The 24,613-nt window shown below is 43.2% G+C and overlaps 1 protein-coding gene across 2 annotated transcripts in view; it reads left to right on the top strand.

Moving 5' to 3' along the window:
• Nucleotides 1–9,672, top strand: part of LCORL (ligand dependent nuclear receptor corepressor like) — a 103,993-nt gene extending 94,321 nt beyond the window's left edge. For both annotated transcript variants that reach the window (XM_044294187.1, XM_044294195.1), the window contains exons 8-9: nucleotides 2,847–2,964; nucleotides 8,865–9,672. In XM_044294187.1, the coding sequence (XP_044150122.1) occupies nucleotides 2,847–2,941 (95 nt within the window). In that variant the 3' untranslated portion in view covers nucleotides 2,942–2,964; nucleotides 8,865–9,672. The remainder of the gene's footprint in view (nucleotides 1–2,846; nucleotides 2,965–8,864) is intronic.
• The last annotated feature ends 14,941 nt before the right edge of the window (nucleotides 9,673–24,613 follow it).

The raw sequence follows: 24,613 nt of genomic DNA, 5'->3' as shown, positions 1-24,613 counted from the left end.
AACTGCCCGCCGGATCACACTGCCGCAAGTGTGAAAGTAGCCTAAGAAAAACAAGCGTTCCCAGCCACAACAACATAGTATAATAAAATTCCAGTAATCCTAGTAATATGTCTCACAGAATATTATGACATACGGAGTTGAGCACTTTAACTGAATACAAGTTCCCTCCTCATATAATTCACCATCAAACATAACCACAGCATCACTACTTATAGTGCATAGCACCGCTTTAACAAATTTCCTCTTGGCAAATCAGTGCCTCATAGGTATCCAGCCGTCTTAAAACATCTTCCAGCGAATCCAAAAAGGTGGTTGTTCCCAGTTCAAGTTACAGCTTGGCCGGTTCCACCATAGAATACTGAATTTGTAGCTGATGCAATTGTTTCTTTATGTTCAAGAATAGGGCCCTCTTTTTGTGAACTTTCACCAAATACTTCAGAAAACCAGGTACCAGGTAAACATTTTTGACGAGCTTTCACCAAAATATTTGGTCCTTTTATAATACAACACTTTTTTGCCTACGTTGAGCGAGGTGGTCTGCCCAGTAGCCCCACACAGGGAAGGACATTGGGTGCCCCCTCTACAGCAACTGTTTGTAGCAAACGGTTCTCAAAAAGATGAGTCGGGATTCAACCCTTCAATTTGTTCAGGCATTTCCACCAAAAATACATTATTACGCCAGAGCCCGTTTTCCAGATTATCTGCCTTTGCTAACAGTGTAATTTTTGTAATGGGGGTTTAATGTCACTCGCACCTTTTGAAGATCGAGCCTGTTAATGGACACATTCTCTGTAATCCTACCTATATGCCAAGTCAGGGTGGGCCTTATTGCCTTGTTTTATGGCCGCAAATACATCCACAATAGTAGGTTCTTGTGTGGAGGCTCTGCCTCCAGGTTTTCTGATTTTGTCCCTTGCCCATTTCCTTACCACAATGGTTAGGCTGCATCTTAGGTGTATAAGAAGTGTTTTGCACTGCTTTTAGCATAGTTCTAGTAGATCTAGCAGGGGTTGTCCAGGATTAGAAAAACATGGCTGTTTTCTTCCAGAAATGGCACCCCATCTGTTCATGGTGTGTCTGGTATTCCTTCTCAGCTCCATTGATGTGAAAGGGGCTGAGCTACAATACTATACAACCTGTGGACACATGTGGTGCTGTTTTTGGAAGAAAGCAGCCATATTTTTCCGATCCCGGACAACCCCTTTAATGTAAAGTATATGCTGGGAACTTTTTCTAGCTTATACGACACACACGCACAATGTGCACAGAGCTTAATAGAAGGATTCTTATCTCTGTTATTTGTAAGTACAGAAGCCATGCCTTTAGTATTTAAATATATGAAAGTGTCTCCACAGGCGCTTCCCTCACCATCTCCAGAGTGTAGTAAACAGCAAGCACGTCAAAGCACATCTGTAACTTATTGTGTCATGTACAGCACAGTCTGCAGAGCCCGATACATAGCCTGTGTGTGATACTGCCTGCTGAGCTGTGTATCTAATCCCATCTTGTACAATACTGTCTGGTGTGCAGTGCATCTATCATGTCCATATTGCTCCCGGTGCCTCTGTATCTGTCAGTTGTTAGTTTTCTATTCCTGTATCAAAGATTTTCATGTACTGTATGATGCTGCCTGCTGAGCTGTGTACCTAAGGCCTCATGAACATGACCGTATCTGCAAATCGCAGATCTGTAAAATAAGGATACCATCGTTGACGTCAGTGAGTTTGTGGTCGGCTTTTTGATGTCCTAAATAGGACATGTTCTTGTGGAAAAGACATAGATGTTGAAAGCACACAGATGGTGCAGGTCTGTGATTTGCAAGCCGCAAAACTGATATGGCCATATGCATGAGGACTAATCCTATATTTTTTGCTACTGCCTGCTAGCCTATCATGTGTGGTACTATCTGAACAGCTTCTGTATCTAAGGGCTCATGACCATAATTAGCCCAGGAAACACGGTCCATGTCCCAGCTGCAATTTATTATGGTCAGTTTGTGTCTGACCACGGGGCATATGATGGTGCGAGTACACTGCCATAGCCCCGCAATCAGAGACCGACTGTATCAGAAATTACATAGTCATGACAGTGACATCCACAGTGCGGTAATAACAGCGACAGTTCCCGAAAGTGACATCTCCACACTAACAACCATACTGCCCCACAGTGACCTCAGGGATATCCATACTACCCAAAGGTGACATCCACAATGCCTCACATTGACTGCCTCCATGCCGTCATAACAGTGAATGCTGCAGTGCCCCAGTGACGTCCACAGCACAGAGGCTAATCACTATGTTCTGACTCATGAACAGTAGTAACATCGTTCTGAGCATGAGTTAGTAAATCACAGTCTTCACACAGAAGCCTGTACTTTGACATGACCAGACAGCCGGCTGTCAGACGGCCAGAGGTCCCGGCTCATGAGCAGCAGTCAGGAAACAAGGAAGGCTTGCAGGAGGCTGTGACGTCAGTGATGATGCGCCGTCTCCTGCTAAAGAGAGAGAGAAGACTAGCTTGGACCGGAAATGCCGCCACTGTTGGGGGTAAGTATGGCTCTCCCAATCTTCTCTTCCCAGGTTAGATTCAGGCCACATTTTTCTTGTTAGGGCTGGAGAACCCCTTTAAGGACAAAATTCTCTAGGCTGCATGACCCAGACACTGAATGTTTATGAAATTATAATGTTGCTGATCTTGGTCAAAGCTGAATACACAGCGGAGGCATTAAAGATTTATTTCTACAGATTAATGCGATTATATAGTGTATGAGAAATTTGTGGCAAAGCCATGTATAAATTCTGGAACATGTGACTTTTATAACCATGAGGTTTTACCATCATTTTCAGGTCCTATTAAGCCCATTGGAATTCCTGCTATTAGAGGGCTTTCAAGTAAAAGTGGCACTTACTCTCTCACCCCAATTCGTATCCCCCTCCAGTAAGGGGTATATATGCCGCTATTATGGTAAGAAGTTTATTTATATTTTTTGGTTTTGTATTGTCACAAGGCTTTACATATTTGTGAGACAACCGAAAATTCTGAATGGTCTACAGGGAGTGCAGAATTATTAGGCAAGTTGTATTTTTGAGGATTAATTTTATTATTGAACAACAACCATGTTCTCAATGAACCCAAAAAACTCATTAATATCAAAGCTGAATATTTTTGGAAGTAGTTTTTAGTTTGTTTTTAGTTTTAGCTATTTTAGGGGGATATCTGTGTGTGCAGGTGACTATTACTGTGCATAATTATTAGGCAACTTAACAAAAAACAAATATATACCAATTTCAATTATTTATTTTTACCAGTGAAACCAATATAACATCTCAACATTCACAAATATACATTTCTGACATTCAAAAACAAAACAAAAACGAATCAGTGACCAATATAGCCACCTTTCTTTGCAAGGACACTCAAAAGCCTGCCATCCATGGATTCTGTCAGTGTTTTGATCTGTTCACCATCAACATTGCGTGCAGCAGCAACCACAGCCTCCCAGACACTGTTCAGAGAGGTGTACTGTTTTCCCTCCTTGTAAATCTCACATTTGATGATGGACCACAGGTTCTCAATGGGGTTCAGATCAGGTGAACAAGGAGGCCATGTCATTAGATTTTCTTCTTTTATACCCTTTCTTGCCAGCCACGCTGTGGAGTACTTGGACGCGTGTGATGGAGCATTGTCCTGCATGAAAATCATGTTTTTCTTGAAGGATGCAGACTTCTTCCTGTACCACTGCTTGAAGAAGGTGTCTTCCAGAAACTGGCAGTAGGACTGGGAGTTGAGCTTGACTCCATCCTCAACCCGAAAAGGCCCCACAAGCTCATCTTTGATACCAGCCCAAACCAGTACTCCACCTCCACCTTGCTGGCGTCTGAGTCGGACTGGAGCTCTCTGCCCTTTACCAATCCAGCCACGGGCCCATCCATCTGGCCCATCAAGACTCACTCTCATTTCATCAGTCCATAAAACCTTAGAAAAATCAGTCTTGAGATATTTCTTGGCCCAGTCTTGACGTTTCAGCTTGTGTGTCTTGTTCAGTGGTGGTCGTCTTTCAGCCTTTCTTACCTTGGCCATGTCTCTGAGTATTGCACACCTTGTGCTTTTGGGCACTCCAGTGATGTTGCAGCTCTGAAATATGGCCAAACTGGTGGCAAGTGGCATCTTGGCAGCTGCACGCTTGACTTTTCTCAGTTCATGGGCAGTTATTTTGCGCCTTGGTTTTTCCACACGCTTCTTGCGACCCTGTTGACTATTTTGAATGAAACGCTTGATTGTTCGATGATCACGCTTCAGAAGCTTTGCAATTTTAAGAGTGCTGCATCCCTCTGCAAGATATCTCACTATTGTTGACTTTTCTGAGCCTGTCAAGTCCTTCTTTTGACCCATTTTGCCAAAGGAAAGGAAGTTGCCTAATAATTATGCACACCTGATATAGGGTGTTGTCATTAGACCACACCCCTTCTCATTACAGAGATGCACATCACCTAATATGCTTAATTGGTAGTAGGCTTTCAAGCCTATACAGCTTGGAGTAAGACAACATGCATAAAGAGGATGATGTGGTCAAAATACTCATTTGCCTAATAATTCTGCACTCCCTGTATGTAAATGGTCATGTAAATCCTCTAGCTAGGCCATTGGGATATCCATCATTTAAAGTATTCCACATGAGTAAAGAAGGGGGCGGCACAGCTACACCAACAATCCGCACTGTAGCGAGACGATTATCTGGGCTGATAAGGATCTACACACTGCCGGTGGTGCACAGCTGGTAGTAGTAGGTAAGGTACATATGATCACGATGTGGAAGAAGTAATATACAGCGGCACTCGCCAGTGTGTTTTTTGTATCAAAACGGTGCTTTTATTCCATGTATAAGATGTAGCAGGGGGCAGACAATTCTTATTTGCGCATCAAACAGCGACGGCCGTTTCGCGCACAGCCTGAGGAAGCGCTTGTAGCGCAATTAAGAATTGTCTGCCCCCTGCTACATCTTATACATGGAATAAAAGCACCGTTTTGATACAACACACTGGTGAGTGCCGCTGTATATTACTTCTCTCACATCATGATCATCATTTAAAGTATGTTCAGTAGAAATGTCAATGGATCGTACACAGATGATTAAATTGCTAGTGACATCGATAATACACTGCTGCCTGCCTGTTTTTTTTTAGCTATTGTCTCCTTAGGGGTCCCTACACATAGCACTGCCATGTGCATGGGTGCTATATGGAGGTACATGGAGTCCTTATAGGTGTGTATTCATAGCTTGTATGCTTCTGTTTGCTTCTTCTATAGAGGCACTGTTTCCTTCCCTAAATGACACAATCAATTTTATATGGAGGAAAACAGTGGTACATTATATGTACCAATTCTGGATCCTTAATACAGCCATGTGCATAAGTCTCTACTTAAATGGTCACTGTACTTTCACACGACTTTGCATAAATGAATATAGGTGAATATAAGAAGTTTTGTAAAATATCTTACCAAAGAAAGTTTTTTTTTTTCTCCCTATTAGCTAATCCCCATTCTTCTCTAAACTAATATTCATTAGATTTTCTTCTAATACCGTCTTGTGAGACTTTCAGCTCACTGAAGGATCAAATTACATCATCCCATAGAAATCTATGGAGGGTGAGGAGGAGTGAGCTGCAGTAAGAGAGACAGACACACAGGCTGCTTCAGCTAATAGTAATGTCATCTCACCACAAGTGCTTTATTACTGTTCAGCACATCTCAATAATGTTATTTTTGGTGCTTTCGAGTGTGAGAAAGTTAAAGGGTTTCTCCAGGCTTTTAATATTGATGACCTATCCTCAGTGCACACTTGCCATCTCCCGTATCTCGCTCTCTTCACTGCTGCTGTCTATGGCAAAGCAGCAGGAAGAGAGAAGGGAGACAACACTGCGCGCGCCATCTCATACAGCTGATCGGCGGGGGTGCCGGGTGTCAGACCCCCGCCAATCTGATATTGATGACGTATCCTAAGGATAGGTCAATCAATATTAAAAGCCTGAATAGCCCGTTTAAGGAGCAGAATCTCCAGTTTGCTCCATTTGCAGTCTATGGGAGACAACAGCTAGCAGTCATTCACTAGCAGGATAATGCAGGATCCGTGTCAAATAATGGATACATATAGTGTTATTCCTCATGTATGCACACATGGCAGCTTATTCGGCAAATGTATTTGTGTACCTGTGCTTTAAAGTATATTCTGCGTTCGTTAGTTTATTTTTATTTTTATAAAAGTTACTAAATTTTCTGTTTGCTGCCATTTAATATGAAATTACATGGTTCATTTAAAAATGTGTCCTGTTAGAGGAGGACACACAGGTGAATGGCTCATTACAAGATGCAGCCCTGATCACTGTACTTTAACAAGGTCTTTAACTGCGTGTACATTATGTAATCACGGCAGATTTATATCTGCAGGGGTATAACACTGAATGCCAGAGATATTGAATGCCGTGAGCAAATACCTTAGAACATTGTATAACTTTAATTACAGAAAAAGTAGTAAGTAAGTTGACAGCGCAGCGGTGAGCAGGTGTAATTGCAAGAAGTCCCATTCATTTCAATGGGACAGCTCCTTCCTATTCACTTGGATGGAAAGCAGCATCTATTGAAATGAATGAGACAACTTGTAGTTACACCTGTCGACAGCAAGCAGGTAAACAAACCAGGGATGGCAGTGCTTGCATGGAGAGCGGCCTTCCCTTCAACCAGCTGATCAGCAGGGGTGTCAGACTACCGTCGATCTGATATTGATGACCTATCCTGAAGATAGGTCATCGTTATTAAAATCTCCAAAAAACCCTTTGAAGCTGCTCTTTTAGTTTAATATAGTGCTATATGTAAGGGCGGTATATTTCAGCTGCAGGACCACACTTTTTATTAGCCAAACTGCACAGCATGTTGATATGCCATATTAGCTGACAGGAGCCCCAAGAGAATACCCCCGAAACATAGCTTTTGAATCTGGTGCATTCATGACCACAGTGCTCTCCCCACCCTTTGAACGTTGATAGGCTTCTGTGTATGCACATACAGGTGAAACTCGAAAAATTAGAATATCGTGCAAAGTTCATTTATTTCAGTAATGCAACGTAAAAGGTGAAACTAATGAGATATCTCACTTTGCATGTAATGAGCCTATTTCAAGCCTTTATTTGGTATAATTTGGATGATTATGGCTTACATCTTATTAAAAAAAAACAGTCACAATTTTGAGGTACCCTTTGCTCAGGGGGTATGGATTAATTACCGTATTTTTCGCCCTATAAGACGCACCTAGGTTTTTGAGGAGGAAAATAAGAAAAACATTTTTTAACCAAAAGGTGTGCTTTTGGTGGGTTTTGAATTAATAGTGGTCTGTGCATGACACTATTATCGGGGATCTGTGGATCATGCATTGTCATGTGGGGACCTGTGGATGGCACTGTTATGGGGTGGGAGATCTGTGGATGGCACTGTTATGGGGTGGGGGATCTGTGGATGGCATTGTTATGGGGTGGGGGGGGGGGGGGGATCTGTGGATGACATTGTTATGGGGTGGGGGATCTGTGGGTGACACTGCTATGTCTTCTACAGATCCCTCTCATAAGTGTCCCCCAATACACCGGGCCGGCCGCTCACCGAAGTATTTATAAACATGAATCCTTATGCTGTTGTTAAGTTTAACTAACGCTGCGCTCTATGTTCCCCTGTATCCCCACAGCACTTACGAACAAGCTTCCATAGGAGGCAGAGCGGACGGCAGCAGTAAAGTCACTCACTGACGTTGAGCGCCTGCTTCATTCATAAAGTGGGCGGACAAGGCGCTCAACGTCAGTGAGTGACGTTACGGCTGCCGTCCGCTCTGCCTGCTATGGAAGCTTGTTTGTAAGTGCTGTGAGGATACAGGGGAACATGGGAACATGGGAGAGCGCAGCGTTAGTTAAACTTAATAACAGGATAAGGATTCATGTTTATAAATACTTTGCTGAGCGGCGGGGCCCGGTGTAAGAGTACAGTGACTGCATCGGGGCCCGCCCCTAGTTCCGGACTCCAGCCCCTCCTCTCTCCCTGCTCATATGGAAGCATTCACCCCATAAGACACGGGGGCATTTCCCCCCCACTTTTGGGGGGAAAAAGTGCGTCTTATGGGGAGAAAAATACGGTAGCTGACTAGAGTGTGACACTTTCAGCCTAGAATATTGAACTTTTTCACAATATTCTAATTTTAAGCTGCATTAATGCAATTCCTTTTAAGTTGTATTACTGAAATAAATGAACTTTCGAGTTTCACCTGTATACCCAGCAGCATCAATGTACTGAGGGTTGGGGGTGGAGCGCTTTGGCCAGGAAAACAGCAGACTCATGAACTAGGATTCTGTGTATTCTTTCAGGGAGCCTATTAGCTAGCCGGCACAATTTTTGTTGTTTTGGCTACTAGTAGAATGGACATGTAGCTGTATAATGCTGCTGTTACAGTACATAGGGCTCAAACTAAGCGAAACTGATCTGCTTTAGGGCTCATGCACACGTGCCATGCATTAGGGACTGCAAATTGTGGTCCCTAATGCACGTGCAGCCTCTGTGTGGCTGGCGCTGAATGGGTCCGCAATCCGTCCGCACCGCAAAAAAAATGGAGCATTTTCTATTTTTTGGGCATTGCGGAATCAGGGAACAAAAAGTAGTGCTTCCATGGCCTTCCGCTCCATGCCTCCACACCCTATCGTCCGGACTGTGAACCCACTACGGGCCCAGTTGGCACACGTTCGTGTTCTTGAGCCCTTATGCTTTATTTCAGTTTCTTTATATGCTCTTAGTAATGCTTATAACTGGCTACTATTCTTTTTTTCTACTTTCAGAAGAACCGTCGAAACATCTCTTATTTGGCAGCTGGTGTCAAGTGTCATATATGACAAACCAATTTGTTCTCCACTTTGTCATGGTACATGCTCACTCATTAGTGATAGAAAAAAAATACCAATGTGCCTTCCTGAGTTCTTTTGTCCATTATGGTGCTCTAAAGAAACCTCAGCGGTTGGAATGTGCTGCATTATACACATTGCACTAATGTATATATTATTTTACTTGCATCTCAGAATGTCTCCTACCGTTGCGTCTGTTTAACGTTATAAGAATTTGAATTTCTATTATGTATGTGGCTGGGGTGTTAAAGGGTTTGTCTCATGACAAAGACTTACCCCTAACTACAGGATAAGGGATAAGTGGCTGATCAGCAGGGGTCTGACTGCTGGGACACCCAGCTGATAATGAGAGCAGGGGTCCCCATGTACCTCACGTTTGAGTGGAGCGGCGGTCACGCACACTGCCGCTCCAACCATATGGAACTGCTAGAGGTAGCTGAACACTTGTCTGTCAGTCCCATAGAGTTGTGTGGTGCGTCAGCACCCAGGTGTAACTGAAGCTTCACTCAAACAGGGGAAAACTAAGCCACTATTCTCATGATTGTCGGGGGGCCCCAGTGGTCGGACACTTATCTCCTACCCGGTAGATAGGGGATAAGTCTTTGTCATTAGAAATGCCTTTAAGGCTGGTTTCACACGGGCGTTGCGGAAAAAGATGCGGGTGCGTTGCGGGAACATGCGTGATTTTTCCGCGAGAGTGCAAAACATTGTAATGCGTTTTGCATACGCGTGAAAAAAATCGGCATGTTTGGTACCCGAACTTCTTCACAGAGGGATCGGTGTTGTGTAGATTGTATTATTTTCCCTTATAACATGGTTATAAGGGAAAATAGCATTCTTAATACAGAATGCATAGTACAATAGGACTGGAGGGGTTAAAAAAATAAATAATAATTTAACTCGCCTTAATCCACTTGTTCATGCAGCCCGGCTTCTCTTTTGTCTTCTTTGAGGAATAGAACCTTTTGATGACGTCACTGCGCTCATCACATGGTGCGTCACACGATATTTTACCATGATGATGGATCATGTGACGGACCATGTGATAAGCGCAGTGACGTCACCACAGGTCCTTTTCCTGTGCACTTCAAAGAAGAAGACAGAAGAGAAGCCTGGCTGCGCGAACAAGTGGATTAAGGTGAGTTAAATTATTTGTAAAAAAAAATTTTAACCCCTCCAGCCCTACTGTACTATGCATTCTTTATTAAGAATGCTATCATTTTCCCTTATACCATGTTATAAGGGAAAATAATAATGATCGGGTCTCCATCCCGATAGTCTCCTAGCAACCGTGCGTGAAAATCGCACCGTATCCGCACTTGCTTGCGGATGCTTGTGATTTTCACGCAGCCCCATTCACTTCTATGGGGCCTGTGTTGCGTGATAAACGCACAATATAGAGCATGCTGCGATTTTCACGCAACGCACAAGTGATGCGTGAAAATCACCGCTCATGTGCACAGCCCCATAGAAATGAATGGGTCCGGATACAGTGCGGGTGCAATGCGTTCACCTTGCGCATTGCACCCGCGCGGAAATCTCGCCCGTGTGAAAGGGGCCTAAGTGGTAAGGGTGGGGTAATAAAGGTGATGGGGTTAGACCAGTATACAGGCAGTTTGGCCAGAAGCTTTCTTTTCATATTTTATATTACAGATAAGATAAAAACCAGTTTAGTGCATTAAAGTTCTAAAATAAATGTTGATCTGTAGGGCTATTGATCCAGGCCAGTGTGCAATCTGATATGTAATGTTACAGTAACTGCAGGTAGCCATAATCACTGTGATATTGTATACTGGACATCAAGTGAAAAATTTTGCAACTTTATAAAATAAACGGATATGCCCTTGGCTCCTTGTCCTCTATATGCGATTTTCTGACTGCAGGACACATGCAAAATGGGAAGGATTTCTAATCCTATAGACAGGATAAATGTATTACAGACCTGCACCAAATATATTACAGTGGCTCATACTGGACAGTAAATGTGTTGCAGGTCTAGACTTTTTTTTTTTTTTTTCTAACTTTATACCAACTATTGGTTGGCTTAGGCTTGTTTCACATTACCATTTCATTTTCCGTTCTTCTGATCCATCAGAAGAACAGATAAAAAAAAAAAAACGGATCCTGTTGCATCCATGTTATACACATTTTTCATCTGTTTTAACCATTTCCATCTGAGATCCATTTTGAAGGGATTCTGTCACCTCGTTTTCGGTTATAGAGCTGCGGACATGCACAGCTAGATCGCCTATAAGGCTCTGTCCTTTATATTTTGTTTAAAAAATGATTTTAGAGATATGTAAATTAGCCTTGTAAGGTGCCCAAGGGGCTATACAAACCTTCCTGGTGCCCAGCCACACACCCCTGTGAAGGAGCCCAGCACCGCCTGTGTCCTCCGAATCTCCTCCTTTCGTCACAGTTAGATTGCTTGAATACACATGCCCCCCATGCCTTTCTTGTTAATGCCTTATTCGGTTTGGCACATTTTCTCTAAACCTTGATGCTCTATTTTGTGCCACATACTTACACAATTGGTGCCAAAATGTAGGTGTGGGCCACTGACTTTCCACTAGTTATTTCAGGATTTTACTATTAATGGCCTATATTTTCAGGTTAGGCCATTAATATTTGATTAGTGGCTAATGCCCCACTCCCTCACCAATCAGCTGATCCAGAGTCGCTCTTTACGGGGTCAAAAGTGACCTCCTAATTATTGTATTTCAGCTACACCCATTGCATACACTTACATAAAATCAAGCACACAGCCATACAAACTCCATAGACAAAAAGTAGTGGCATTAATCTTATTGTAGAGACATGGTCTTGGGTCTAGTTCATATGTCATTGTTTGGTAACGTGTTTTTTATTTTTTTATAGCCAAAACTGAGCATAATGACCTGTTGTTCTTGAGTTGATGTACAAAAGTACATTCATCAATACGAGACATGATGGGTCTCCTTCCTGAACAGTATATAACTGTGTGGTTCCATGGTGTTTAAACTTGCATATCATTATTTGAACAGATGAATGTGGTACCTTCAGACATTTGGAAATTTCTTCCAAGGATGTACAAGATTTCTTTAGGGGGGGAGGGAGGACTCAGAGTCCGCCATGTCGTAGCACATGGCCGACACCCCATGGTGGTATACCTGACATGGATAACGTTTCAAAATTTAATTTATCCTACCTGGATGATTTTCTTTAATGTAGCGTTAATTAAATGTCTGTATATACCAGGTTTATTCTTTTTAGCCCCTCCTCCAGTGTGCAGCACACATGTCTCTGAGATAACCACTCAGGAATTTGGCTCTCTTAGGGGTTTGTGTATGTTATCTAACTATAATTACACGTACTTGTATAGAAGGTAATATAAAAGGAGACAGAATTATGGTTTTGGCTCACAATCACTGACCAAAACATTGATGTGTGAATGAGGCTTAAAGGGAACCTGTCATGTGGATATTTGATTATAATTAACTAATTGTATACAATTATTAACTACTAAAAAGTACCTTAGATGGATTCACTTACTGGTGTGACAGATGGTTACCTCATAATATACACACAAAGATGCCACATGCTAATGCTGATTGGAGTCCAGCGTGATGTCATTGAGTCCAGCGTATATTTAATTCAGAGCTATAGCCACTCCCCTGCCCACCTGCTGCTGATTCCTATGGAAAATAACTGTCATTCAGCAGCAGGTGGGCGGGATAATCAGGAGGTCATGAATATTCAGGACTCATCATTATCAGCTGGAGCTTTTCAATACAAGATGTTGGCAGATTGACTGGGTCAATTAAAGAATGTGACCCAGCATTTTGCTAAGGGAATCAGTCACTTATTTATGTTGCCCTTAGTTAGGACACCATAAAACTGGTGACAGGTTCCCTTTAAGTGTGTATACAGAGATAGCGGTCAGTCACTGATAGTTGTCAGTGAGGGATGACAAGTTCTCAAAGAGCAGTATAAAATATATATATATAGTGTAAATTACAGGTTTTACTGGATGTTTTTCCAAAAAACTATATATCAATCTGCTCAGCTTCTCCTGCACTATAACATAGTTACGTAGGTTAAAAAAGACAAGAGTCCATTAAGTTCAACCTTTCTCAAATCAAATATGACAATTTTTAAATTATAACTAGGGATGAGCGAATTTCATATTTTGAAGTTCGTGTTGTGGTATTTACTGAATTGCGTTATGGATTCCATTACCCCGGACCATAACGCAATTCCATAATTGAATGCCTTTAGAGGCATTCCGTTATTCATTCCATCATAATAGAAGTCTATGGCCTGCATAACGGATCCGTACGGTTTGTTATGCTGGAGTCCTCTTCTGCATAACTGAAATGGGACGGATCCATTATGCAAGCCATAGACTTCTATTATGACGGAATGAATAACTGAATGCCTCTAAATGCCTTTAGATTATGGAATTGCGTTATGGTCCGGGGTAATGGAATCCATAATGCAATTCAGTAAATACCACAACACGAACCCGCATCTGAACTTCAAAATTTGCTCATCCCTAATTATAACCCTCAATGTAATTTGCTTTTAGATTGCAAAAAAAAAAAGTTAGATGCTTATCATAGTATCTGTCATTACTATCTCTTGGTGGGGCATGCCACGGTTTGACTACTCTAAATGTGAAGAATAATTTCCTCTATTGATGATTAAATTGCCTTTCCTGTACATCCAAAAACTGTTCCTTGGTGGTTTGTAACATGCTGCCTGCAGATTGCACTGAATTATCTGGTCACAGCTTCTCTTTAAGATTTCCCTTTCCTGGGCCTAGGAAAATCCCTGAAGAAAATAAAATGGCATTATTCCTCCTTCACCAAACTTTACAGTTGGCACAATGCAGTCAGGCAGGTCTCGTTCTCTTGGCATACACCAAACCCAGACTCGACCATCAGACGGCCAGATATAGAAGTATGGTATGTCACTACATAGAACACGTTTCCACTGCTCCAGAGCCAGTGGCAGTGTTCTTTACAACACTCCATCCAAGGTTTGGCATTGTTCTTGATGTAAGGCTTGCATGCAGCTACTCAGCCATGGAAACACATGCCATGAAGATCCTGGAACAGTTTTTGTGCTGATATTGATGCCAGATGAGGTGTCAGAGTGTTGATGACCTCTATGCACTATGGCCCTGATTTAGATTTTTTAAGTTTGTCTTCAAATTTGTCTATTTGTGTAAAGGTAACAGTCTGTGTGCCAGATTCATGAAAGTGGCAAACGGCACACGCCAAACATCTGACTTATTTTCACCACAGTTAGGGCAGGTCAGGAGGGAAGAACAGTTGAGAAAATCTATGATAAAATAAGGTCAATGACCACAGAAACAGCAACAAGCAGTTGGATTTCTGAAGTTGATTTAGCAGGAGCCAAAAATAACGTTGGCCTGTTGCAGACTACTGATACATTTGTCTTGCAAGTAAAACGTCAAAAAGGTCTCAATTTACAAAATAAAGACCAAAATCTGTTTAATAAATCTGGGCCTATAATGCCTCAGCACTTGGTGACCCCCTTTAGCTGTAATTTTATAATGTCTGGCTAACTTATTTGGAACCCCTCTCCCCAATAAGTGAATGGGGCTCATTTCCAATACCAAGCACAGCCACTATCAAACTGATGCCGCTGTACTTCGTGAGCAAAATGATGACAAGAAAATTTAAAAGCCTGTTGGGGCAAAAAACCCTACTTCTATGATTGTTGGGGTTCCAATTGATGTGGATGTACGAGTGCTCGGAGAACTGACACAGACACACGTAGCAGCTGAAACAGGTTCTGATTTATTACACACAAGCATACATCTTTATAACACTATAGACAAAAGTAGACACACTACCAAGGAAGGGGGAATTGAAACTAGTGATTTGATTAGTTACTCAAATAAGAATTTTTTATGGTTAAAAACAAGGTTAGCTTTCTTTAGCAGCGCATCCTGAAACGCAGAAAGAACATAACTTTCTTGCATGTCAAACTCTGATAAGGGAGCGGCTACCTTGGCCTTGTGGCTAGAACATTTGGTCTATACACAGAAACACCCCACATCCTTCCAGCTGGCTGAGTAATTTTCAACATATGCACAAGATGGAGGAAATACAGGTAAAACAAAAAAAAATTGAATATTGTGCAAAGTTCATTTATTTCAGTAATGCAACTTAAAAGGTGAAACTAACATGAGACTCATTACATGCGAAGTGAGATATTTCAAGCCTTTTATTTGGTATAATTTTGATGATTATGGCTTATAGCTTATGAGACCCCAAAGTCTAAATTTTGAGGTCCCCTTTGCTCAGGGGGTATGGATTATTAGCTGACTAGAGTCTGACACTTTGAGCCTAGAATATTGAACCTTTTCACAAAATTCTAATTTTAAGCTGCATTAATGCAATTACTTTTAATTTGCATTACTGAAATAAATGGACTTTTGCTCGATATTCAAATTTTTGGAGTTTCACCTGTACTTACACAAAATGGATTCTTATCTCTCACAATTCCTGATCTATTGTTGTAATTATAGTGTTATGGGCCACAGTGCAAATATTTTTACAAAGAACCGGCATATTTTCTTACTAAGGACTCTTTCCGTGCGGGTAATCCGCTGCGTGACTGAGTGCCAAGCCCCATTCTGGACAGCAGAGACACGGAGCAGTAACATGATTGACTGTGATCTTTTTACTACAAAATCACTGTGACAACTTTGTCTCTGTGATTTTGTAGTAAAAAGATCACAGAGAGGCACGGAGCATTACCAATCATGTTAATGCTCCGTGTCTCTGCTGTCCGGAACGGGGCTTGGCTGTCTTTCACGCAGCGGATTACCCGCACGGGATCCGCTTGTGTTAAAGAGCCTTAAGCCCAATGCATGGCTACACTCACCTAGTCCTAATAAAATCTGGTCCTACCTCATCCAGGGTGTTGCTGGCATTGGTGTGATGTCCACTGGATCCAGACCAAGGTCCCTGTGGTGAGAAAAAAAGAATAATCACATAAGGAAGGGATGGTGACTGCCCCTGTGAAATCACCAGCAGGGGACGCTGTGCTGGCCTGTAAGACTGAGCCATGTCAATGTATAGCAGGGTAATCTAGGACATTTCCCCTAAGTGCAACCACACCGTACTAATGCCCACCTCGTGGCCCCTCACAGTAGTTATGCCCACCTTTGTTCCTGTCACAGTAATTATGCCCAGATATGTGCCCCCTCAGTAGTTATGCCCAATATGTGTCCCCTTACAGTAGTTATGCCCAGATATGTGCCCCCTCAGTAGTTATGCCAGATTGTGTCCCCTCACAGTAGTAATGCCAGATTATGTGCCCCTCACAGTAGTTATGGCAGATTATGTGCCCCTTCACAGTATTTATGCCCAGTTATGTGCCCCCTCAAAGTAGATATGCCCAGATGTGCCCCCTCAGAGTGGGTATGCCAGATTATGTGCCCCTCACATTAGATATGCCCATATATGTGCCCCTCACAGTGGTTATGCCAAATTACATGCCCCATCACAGTAGCTATGCCTTCATATGTGCCCCCTCATAGTTATGCCTTTATATGTGCCCCCCTCACAGTAGTTATGGCAGATTAGGTGCCCCCTCAAATTAGGGCAGATTTGGTGCCCCTCAGTAGAGATGCCAACTTTTGTGCCCACTCACTCTAGTTGTGCCCATCAACCCCCCTACCCCCAGTCTGCAGCATTAGAAAAAACAAAAATACACATACTTACCTTCTTTCCTGATGAGAGGAGGCAGATTGCCGGGCTTTCAGCTCTCCTCCCACAGCCAGCAGCGCGATCTGGGACCAGCAGAGGGAGCTCCTGAGCTCTGAAGATCAGTGAAGCAGGGAGCAGAGAGGTTTCCCTGCTTCACTATGGAAACGGAACTGCCTGGCCAGGTGTGAGTGTGTGTGAGCTCCTTCCCCCCTCTTCCTTGCCCCTCCGCCCCCCCCCCCCCATATTATACATGTAATGGAGGCATGGAGCGCTCTGATGGGGCCCGAAATTGCCACTGTACTTCATGCCAGGCCCCATCAGAGCGCTACATTACATGTGAGTACAGAGGGGCCCCAGCCAGCGGCCTGGGGGGGGGGGTCCACAGGCGGACGGGCCCCCTGGAGTGCCGGGCCCGGTCGCAACTGCGACCCTGGTGTGTATAGCACTGCCCAGAGGTACTTCAGTCGGGATAGATTCCTTCCCAGGTATCAATGCAGTTCCCAAGACCTCTCAATAATCCTGGTAGTTTCTCCTTTTGGTACAGAACCAATTGCCGCACATGAACACAAGCTTATACTACGATAATCAATACTACTTGCATTAGTGTTTAAAAAATCCCCACCAACCACCCTGCTATGGGGAGAGGAACTTCAGTGGAATTATACTTTTGATCATCAGGCCCTGGTCTTCTTTGTGAGACAAACTGCTAGCGTGACATGTGAATAAATTAAAGGGATTGCCAGATAAGGCATAGTTCTTGAACTCGCAGAACTGCAAATACAGATTGAACAGTCTTTAATTTTTCTGTCCGTGACATTGAGTCCTCTAAACAGCACCTGGTGGTGTTGGATAAGTGCATTGTCACAATCATCCTTCAGTTGATGGTACAGGGTTGTTGTTCCCAGAGTGGCTGTCAGCAGGAGGATCTTTATCCTCAGGCATCAGAACTTTATTGCAGTGAGAAGCGTGTATCCAGTTCGGCTTTCCTTCAACCTTTATTGGTGTAGGAGTAGTCAACACGACTTGAAATGTACCATCAAATCTGGGATCCAGGCCTTTCCTCACATGTTTTTTTATCACCACACAGTCTCCTGGTTGCAGACTGTGTGTTCCTTCTACTGAATCTGGAAGGGAAGCAAACACTTGTTTATGGGTGTGCTCAAGCCTCTTTGTGAGGGCCTGCATGTAGCTTGTTAGGCTATCATTTGCAACTGTTGTGGAAAATACAATCCTAATCTGGAGGCGCTTCCAAACAGAATGTCAAATGGGATAATCCTGTCTTTGTTTGGAGTGGTCCTGACTGAGTATAGGGCTAAAGGAAAACACTCTGGCCAAGGCCGCTGAGTTTCCTGCATGGTATTCTGGATTTTTAATTTGAGTGTGCCATTCAGGCACTCGACGCTGCAGCTGCTTTGGGGGTTGCATGCTGTATGGAAAGCTTGGGTGACCCCCCCCCCCCCCCCCCAAAGCCTGCATCACTTCCCTCATTATTTCTCCTGTGAAGTGGGGACCCCTGTCTGATTCAATAACTTCAGGGACACCATACCTGCACACCAGTTAACTGACCAGCTTCTTTGCTGTGTTCTTTGTATTTGCCTTTACTACTGGAAAGTCTTCTGGCCACCCTGAAAAGAGATCAACACACACAAGGACAAATTCATATACTAAATTCATGTAGGAGACTACATGGTGTGAATTCACCTTCATCAAATCACTATGCTCTCTTTTCTTCCCATGACAACTAGTGTTTGAAAAAGATCTGAGCAGAGCCGAGATGTCACATGTACACGATAAAGTTGCCTTGCATATGAAAACCAAATAAAAATCAACACAATGCTTCAAACAAATCTCAAGGAGTGCCTAAGTTATTTTATTTATTGTCTTGTGCTGACATGTGAGGTGGGATTGTTTCAGCTATCCTACCTTATGCTATGTGACCACTGCATATCCAGTGTGGAACCAGCCTTCCTTTCCAATGAACCTGCTTCCATCTACAAAATACTCAAAATCAGGGTTTTCATGTAGATGATTAAATCCTGACGTTTCTTGTTGCATTGATTGTACACAGTCATGTTTATGGTTATCATATTCCATCATGTCATTTAGGAGGCTGCCTGTACCCCCATTTCTGAATCTGTGATTGGTAACAAAGTAGCAGGACTCAGAGTAGTACATCTTTTGAAAGAAATGTTAGCAGGCATGAGGAGTGCACACTGGAGTCTCAGTTGCCTAGCCATAGAAATATGCTTAGGTTGAACCGGTGTTAATATGCCCTATATGTCATGAGGTGTAGTCTAACACAATTTCAGAGGCTTTTTCCATCATTACTTGCACTGCCGCAACTGCCCTGACAAAGGAGGGGGACGCCTCTAATGTAGCTGAAAAGAAAGCCACTGGCGGTCACCATGTTTTTGAGTCAGTACAGCCTTGCTGTGACTTTGTATTTCTTAGCAGAACAACTTAAATTACTTGTCATATTTTGGAATACCCAGGGCAGGGGCCGAGGTTATGCACAGTTTCAAGGTATGAAAATTATTCACTGCCTCTTCTGTGAGGTGAAATAGGTCAGATGACAGACAATCATATAATGGCTGCATTAACATGGAGGACCACTGAGCCAGGCGGTATCCAGTTTGTAAGGACAGATTGCAAAGCCTGTGTATAAATGGTTGGGGAGTTCTGAGCTCCCTGAGGCAGTACAGTCCAAGTATACTGGTTGCCCTTAAAAGTAAAAGCACACAAGTAAAGAAGGTATTTGCCAAATCATTACTGTAAAACATGTAGCAGTGGATGGAACTTGTGACAACAAGGTATGAGGATTTGGCACTATTGGCGTAACCATGTTGACTTCTCCAAGATCATGAACCATTCTGTAACTGACAGGTTGTCCCTTAACTGGTTTCTTCTTTATTGGGAACAGCGGAAGATACTGTTTTTATCAATACACCAGCTTGGAGAAAAGCATGAATTTGACTGGCCACCGCTATCTCTTGTGCATGACTAAGGGGGTATTGCTTCACTTGAGGGGGCAGACATCCTGGCCTGGGATACACCATAGCCGGAGACACAGGGAGTCTTCCAATGTCCATTTTAGATGTTGCCCACAAATCCTTCGCTACCACCTCAAGCCTGGTCTACAGGAGTTAATTCTGATGGTTTAGTCTCAGGAAGGGCCAGTGTCACTATTAAGGGACATAATTCCTCTGGGGCCCCAAAACCTACACGGGTAATACCATTGGGGTCAAAGTGTATGTGGGCTCCCAGTGCTTGCAAAACATCAGTCCCTAAAAGAGGTTCTGGCAGGTTTTCTTTAACTAACAATTGGGTAACAACTGTACTGTTTTTTATCTTTAGTTTAACGGGCTCAGATTCACAGACAAAAAAGGTTTCCCCTGTAATTCCCGCAGCCGGTGCATGCCACGGGGTTAACTGATGTGGCCGCAAGAAATTCTGGCCCACTCCTGGACTCCTTAGTAGGGGCACTGGCCAGGGGGTATAGAGGTGGCGTATCTACAGTTCTTACATTTCTGTTTCTGAGTATACAACAATCTACCTCGTACAACTTCTCCTCTTCATCCCTCAGTTTTATCCTCACAAGCTACCTTTATCCATGTATCTTTCCCAGACTTCTAGGTTAAGATTCCCATACTTCAACCCTGCCTTCTCCAACACTCTGTCCACCGTTCTTCAGACCCTCTTTACCTCCCCTTTCCTTCACTAATGTTTTGGCTGTCTTCTAACATTCGGGTATACTGAAATTATTCCCCATTGCTCTTCAATTGTACTGGAACAACTATAGAAAGTAAAAAAATTCAGACGTCTATTTCCTCAGAGCTTCCTCACTATATTCACCTAGTGCAGTGATGGGCAAACTGCGGCTCTCCAGCTGTTATAAAACTACAAATCCCATCATGCCCTGCTGTAGGCAGACTGGAAGTTGTAGTTTTACAACAGCTGGAGAGCAGCAGTTTGCCCATCCCTGACCTAGCGTACTGTGATGTCAGGTTTGTAGACATTTGATTTGTATAATAAATCTCAGAAACAGAGTCCAAGAACTTTGATTTCCCTTTCTATAATGTTCTGCAATTTTCCAAACACAGTAAAGCACAAACAAAACATATACCGTGACTCCTAAAGCCAGACCAAAAACATCCCAATTAAATTAGTCATGATCAGAAACTAAACCCATCATAGGTATTTTCAACTTTCAAGATTCTTTATCAATATGGACTTGACTGTAAAAGTACTTTATACGTACGTTCTTTCAACAATCCCTCGAACCAGACAACCAGTCAGGGAGATACAGATATAATGTTAGATAAAGTCCCTTACCTTGCAGCGCTGTCTTTTATATCGGTCAATCCCGGTCCGGACTATCCAAGTTGTCGAGAGATCGATGACGTGTCCTTTAGTCAAACCCCTACGTTGGGCACCAAGTTTTGATGGGGCAAAACCCCCTGCTTCTATGATTGTTGGGAGTCCCAATTGATGTGGATGTACAAGCACTCGGAGAACTGACACAGACACACATAGCAGCTGAATCAGGTTCTGATTTATTACACACAAGCATGCATCTTTATAACACTATAGACAAGGGAGGCGCATCGCCAAAGGGTTAGTTATTTGATTAGTTATTCAAATAAGGCAAACCTTCTGCAACATACAACATACTAATGTGGAAGATGCCCTGATTATGTTTGCTCTACTGCGCCAAATTAATAGTAACCCAAGGATTTTACGTGCACAGAAGAAAATAACTGTGACACACACTGGGGTCAAAGCAAATTCTCATTTATTATAGGAAATATATCAGTTTATAAAGTCATCAGAGGGGCATTCCCCCTGAGGCATGTGGCATTGTTACATTAGCTAGAATATGAAAATATGAAAAGAGATAACACTTGGAATCTGCTCATTGTGCATTGTTTTACTAACTCTGGTATGTTCACTATGTAAATATCTAACTACAGGCGCCATCTTGTAATAGAGTCTTCACTAACAGCAGTAAAGCATATATGAAGTAGCAAGGAGGCTCGGTAGGATGGAACCTTTGTGCTCGGGAGAAGATAAGGTGGTGTCTGAGAGCTAGAGTATGTGGGAGCTTTCTCAGCTGATTCAAAGAATGGAGTCCACATCTCTTATCAGTCCCCCATCCCTTGAACCTCATTCTTTCCCTAATTAAAGCCTAACACATCTGTCCCAATGCTCCGAATCCTCTTGGCCAGCTTCCATGACAACCTATACTAGTGTATAGCCTCCCATGACACTGGACTTAGCATGGGGAAGTCAGATGTCTGTCCCTATGGTCGATGATCTCCAGGTGGTTTCGTAAGCAGGGGGGGACCAACAGAACTAAGTGGACTTTGTCTCTCATCCTTATGGAATTCTCTCATGATCATCTCCGGGGTAGCCTCAGCTACAGCTTTGAGCAGAAGCCTCCTAATGCAGGGGATGACAGAACAGACAATTACTGCAAGGATCAATAATACCATGACTATAACCATTCCAAGTTGTAACCAGGTCTGTTTCCAATTTTTTTATCCAGTTTTTGAACCAATTTTCCCATGAACTATCCATCCTAGAATTTCTCTTTAATTCTTCTAAAAGAGAAGTAAGTCCCTTCAGGGCATTCATGACCTGACCATTTGGTCCTAAGTTATCAGGAATTACAGTATAGCAGGTTTCACCAATCATTTTGCACACACCACCTTGTTCTGCTAGTAGCACGTCCAGGGCCATTCTATTTTGGAATGCCATAACACTAGTGGGCCCCAGCTGCTCCACTATACCCTTTAATGCATCTCTGGTGTAATTCACAAATCTCTGCTGATTATAATAGATGTAGTTGATCCAATCCACATTTTTGTTTATAATAACTATAGGGATTAAAGATTCAAACCCGGCTGCCACTTGACATTTGGCTTTGAATTCATCTGGGAGCCCCCTGGGCACTGCTATAGCATGTATATACAGGTGGGAATCAAGGCTGCCTCCTGGGCTGGTGTCCCACCTTCTCCTTACCATTGCCTCTCCTGGGGCATAACCAAATCCTAACCCAGGATTCCTTATTTTCTCAATGTTTTTCGCCCATTCAAGGGGATTAAATAAATGGAACGACATCGACACTAGGGTTAAGGCTCATGCCAGGCAATTGTCAACTTTGTCCTATTTCATATCTGCACACAACCAGATCACATCCCCTAATGCTCGAGTCTGGTTCCTCAAATGACTTTGATAGGGTTCACCGGTGGTATTTACCACAGTTCCACAATATCCTTCTGGAAACCTGCCCATTTTTATCCCTTTTTTGCCCTCTATCTCAAAACAGGTGTAATTCCTTTTGTATATGGTTATCCCTCCCCCAGGTTCAGAGGGTTTCTCTTAAGATTGGGAACTTCTCTTCCTAAACCTTACATTCAGTCATATCGGCAGTCTGATTCACATACATGCTTGTAAAACATGAATATTGACTGGGACTTGGGTCAAGGGGCACAGTTCCTAAGTGTGGTTTGGCCGTGGCACAGGTGATACACCCAGATCTGTTTACCTGTGATGCCGTGTACTTCATCCATTCCAACCAAAAATTACGGTCAGAAAATCCTGTTTCCACTGCTAACGTCTCCTCTATAGTAAAGAGGGGTCTAGCTACTTTCCCTGGAAACAAGGAGTTGGGCTCTTGTATCGGCAGTGAACTAGGGGTAGGATTTGGGATAGGCCTGTCTGCGATGTCTTTAAGGTGGCATTTTCCCCAGGGTCAATTGTAAGTTTCCCTCCTCTTTTAATCTTCTCTGAAGAGTAGCAACATGGGGGTCTCAAAACAACTCTCAAATGACCTGAAGACTGTAGCGGAGAGGCAGGGTGAAGTGCAGTATCTCCGCTGGTAGACAGGAACAATCAGAATGAAATGCAGGTAGCGTGTATAAATCCCATCCCTCCAAGAACTAGACGACACATAGCTTGGAGGTGAACTACTTGGCTGCTAGCTTGCAGCCCTTTTTATTACATGCTCCCCTGAAGGAGAGGGACACACACATTATCATACATTACCCGATAACATTGTAGTTACAACCCACACATATTCCTCCCCTCTGTCTAGGAGATAATTGAATCAATCACTGTGTCTCCCCCATTATCTCCTAAACTGAACAGTTACTACACAATGGGACAATAGAAACCCACCCAGCATGGTACAAATGAATACATTAAGCCCAGAAACAGGGAAATAACATGCAATATGCCCAAGTTCTGTATTTAAAGGGCCAAATCGCCCAGGGCCCATAGTCACAGGGATTGTCACGGATACAGTCCAACAGTTCTCAATGTGGCTGGATTTGCCACAATGCTCCCCCAGAACCAAGCCGGCATGCACAGTCTGATCCAAACGGATCGGCTTGGGGAGGTCCGGAAGAGTACCCAACGATCATTGTTCAAGGTCAGTTTGTCTGGACAACCCGTCGGCGTTACCATTCTGCTTCCCAGGGCGGTAGTGAATTGTCAAGTCAAACGGCTGCAGCGCCAAACTCCAGCGCAACAGCCGGGCATTGTCTCCAGACACCCTGTTTAGCCATACCAACGGGTTGTGATCGGTGAGTAGCGAGAACTGTTGTCCATAAATGTACGGCTGTAATTTCTTTAAGGCCCACACCACAGCCAGGCATTCCTTTTCGATGGCGGCGTAGCTTACCTCTCGGGGTAACAATTTCCTACTTAAGTAAGCTACAGGATGCTCGCCACCATCAGCTCCGACTTGGCTCAGTACTGCTCCCAATCCAAACATTGAAGCGTCTGTGTGGACAAGAAAACGTTTAGTTGGATCAGGAGCGGCCAAGACAGGAGCACTTATCAAAGAGTCTTTCAGTTTTTGGAATGCCTGTTCACACTCTGGGCTCCAGGTGACAATCTTAGGGAGATTTTTACGGGTAAGGTTAGTGAGGGGTTTTGCTACGGCGCTATAATTGG

This window comes from Bufo gargarizans, chromosome 1 (genome assembly GCF_014858855.1).
Source record: "Bufo gargarizans isolate SCDJY-AF-19 chromosome 1, ASM1485885v1, whole genome shotgun sequence".
Taxonomy (NCBI): domain Eukaryota; kingdom Metazoa; phylum Chordata; class Amphibia; order Anura; family Bufonidae; genus Bufo; species Bufo gargarizans.
The sequence above is the reverse complement of the archived record's forward strand: the minus strand, read 5'-3'. Positions and strand labels throughout refer to the sequence as shown.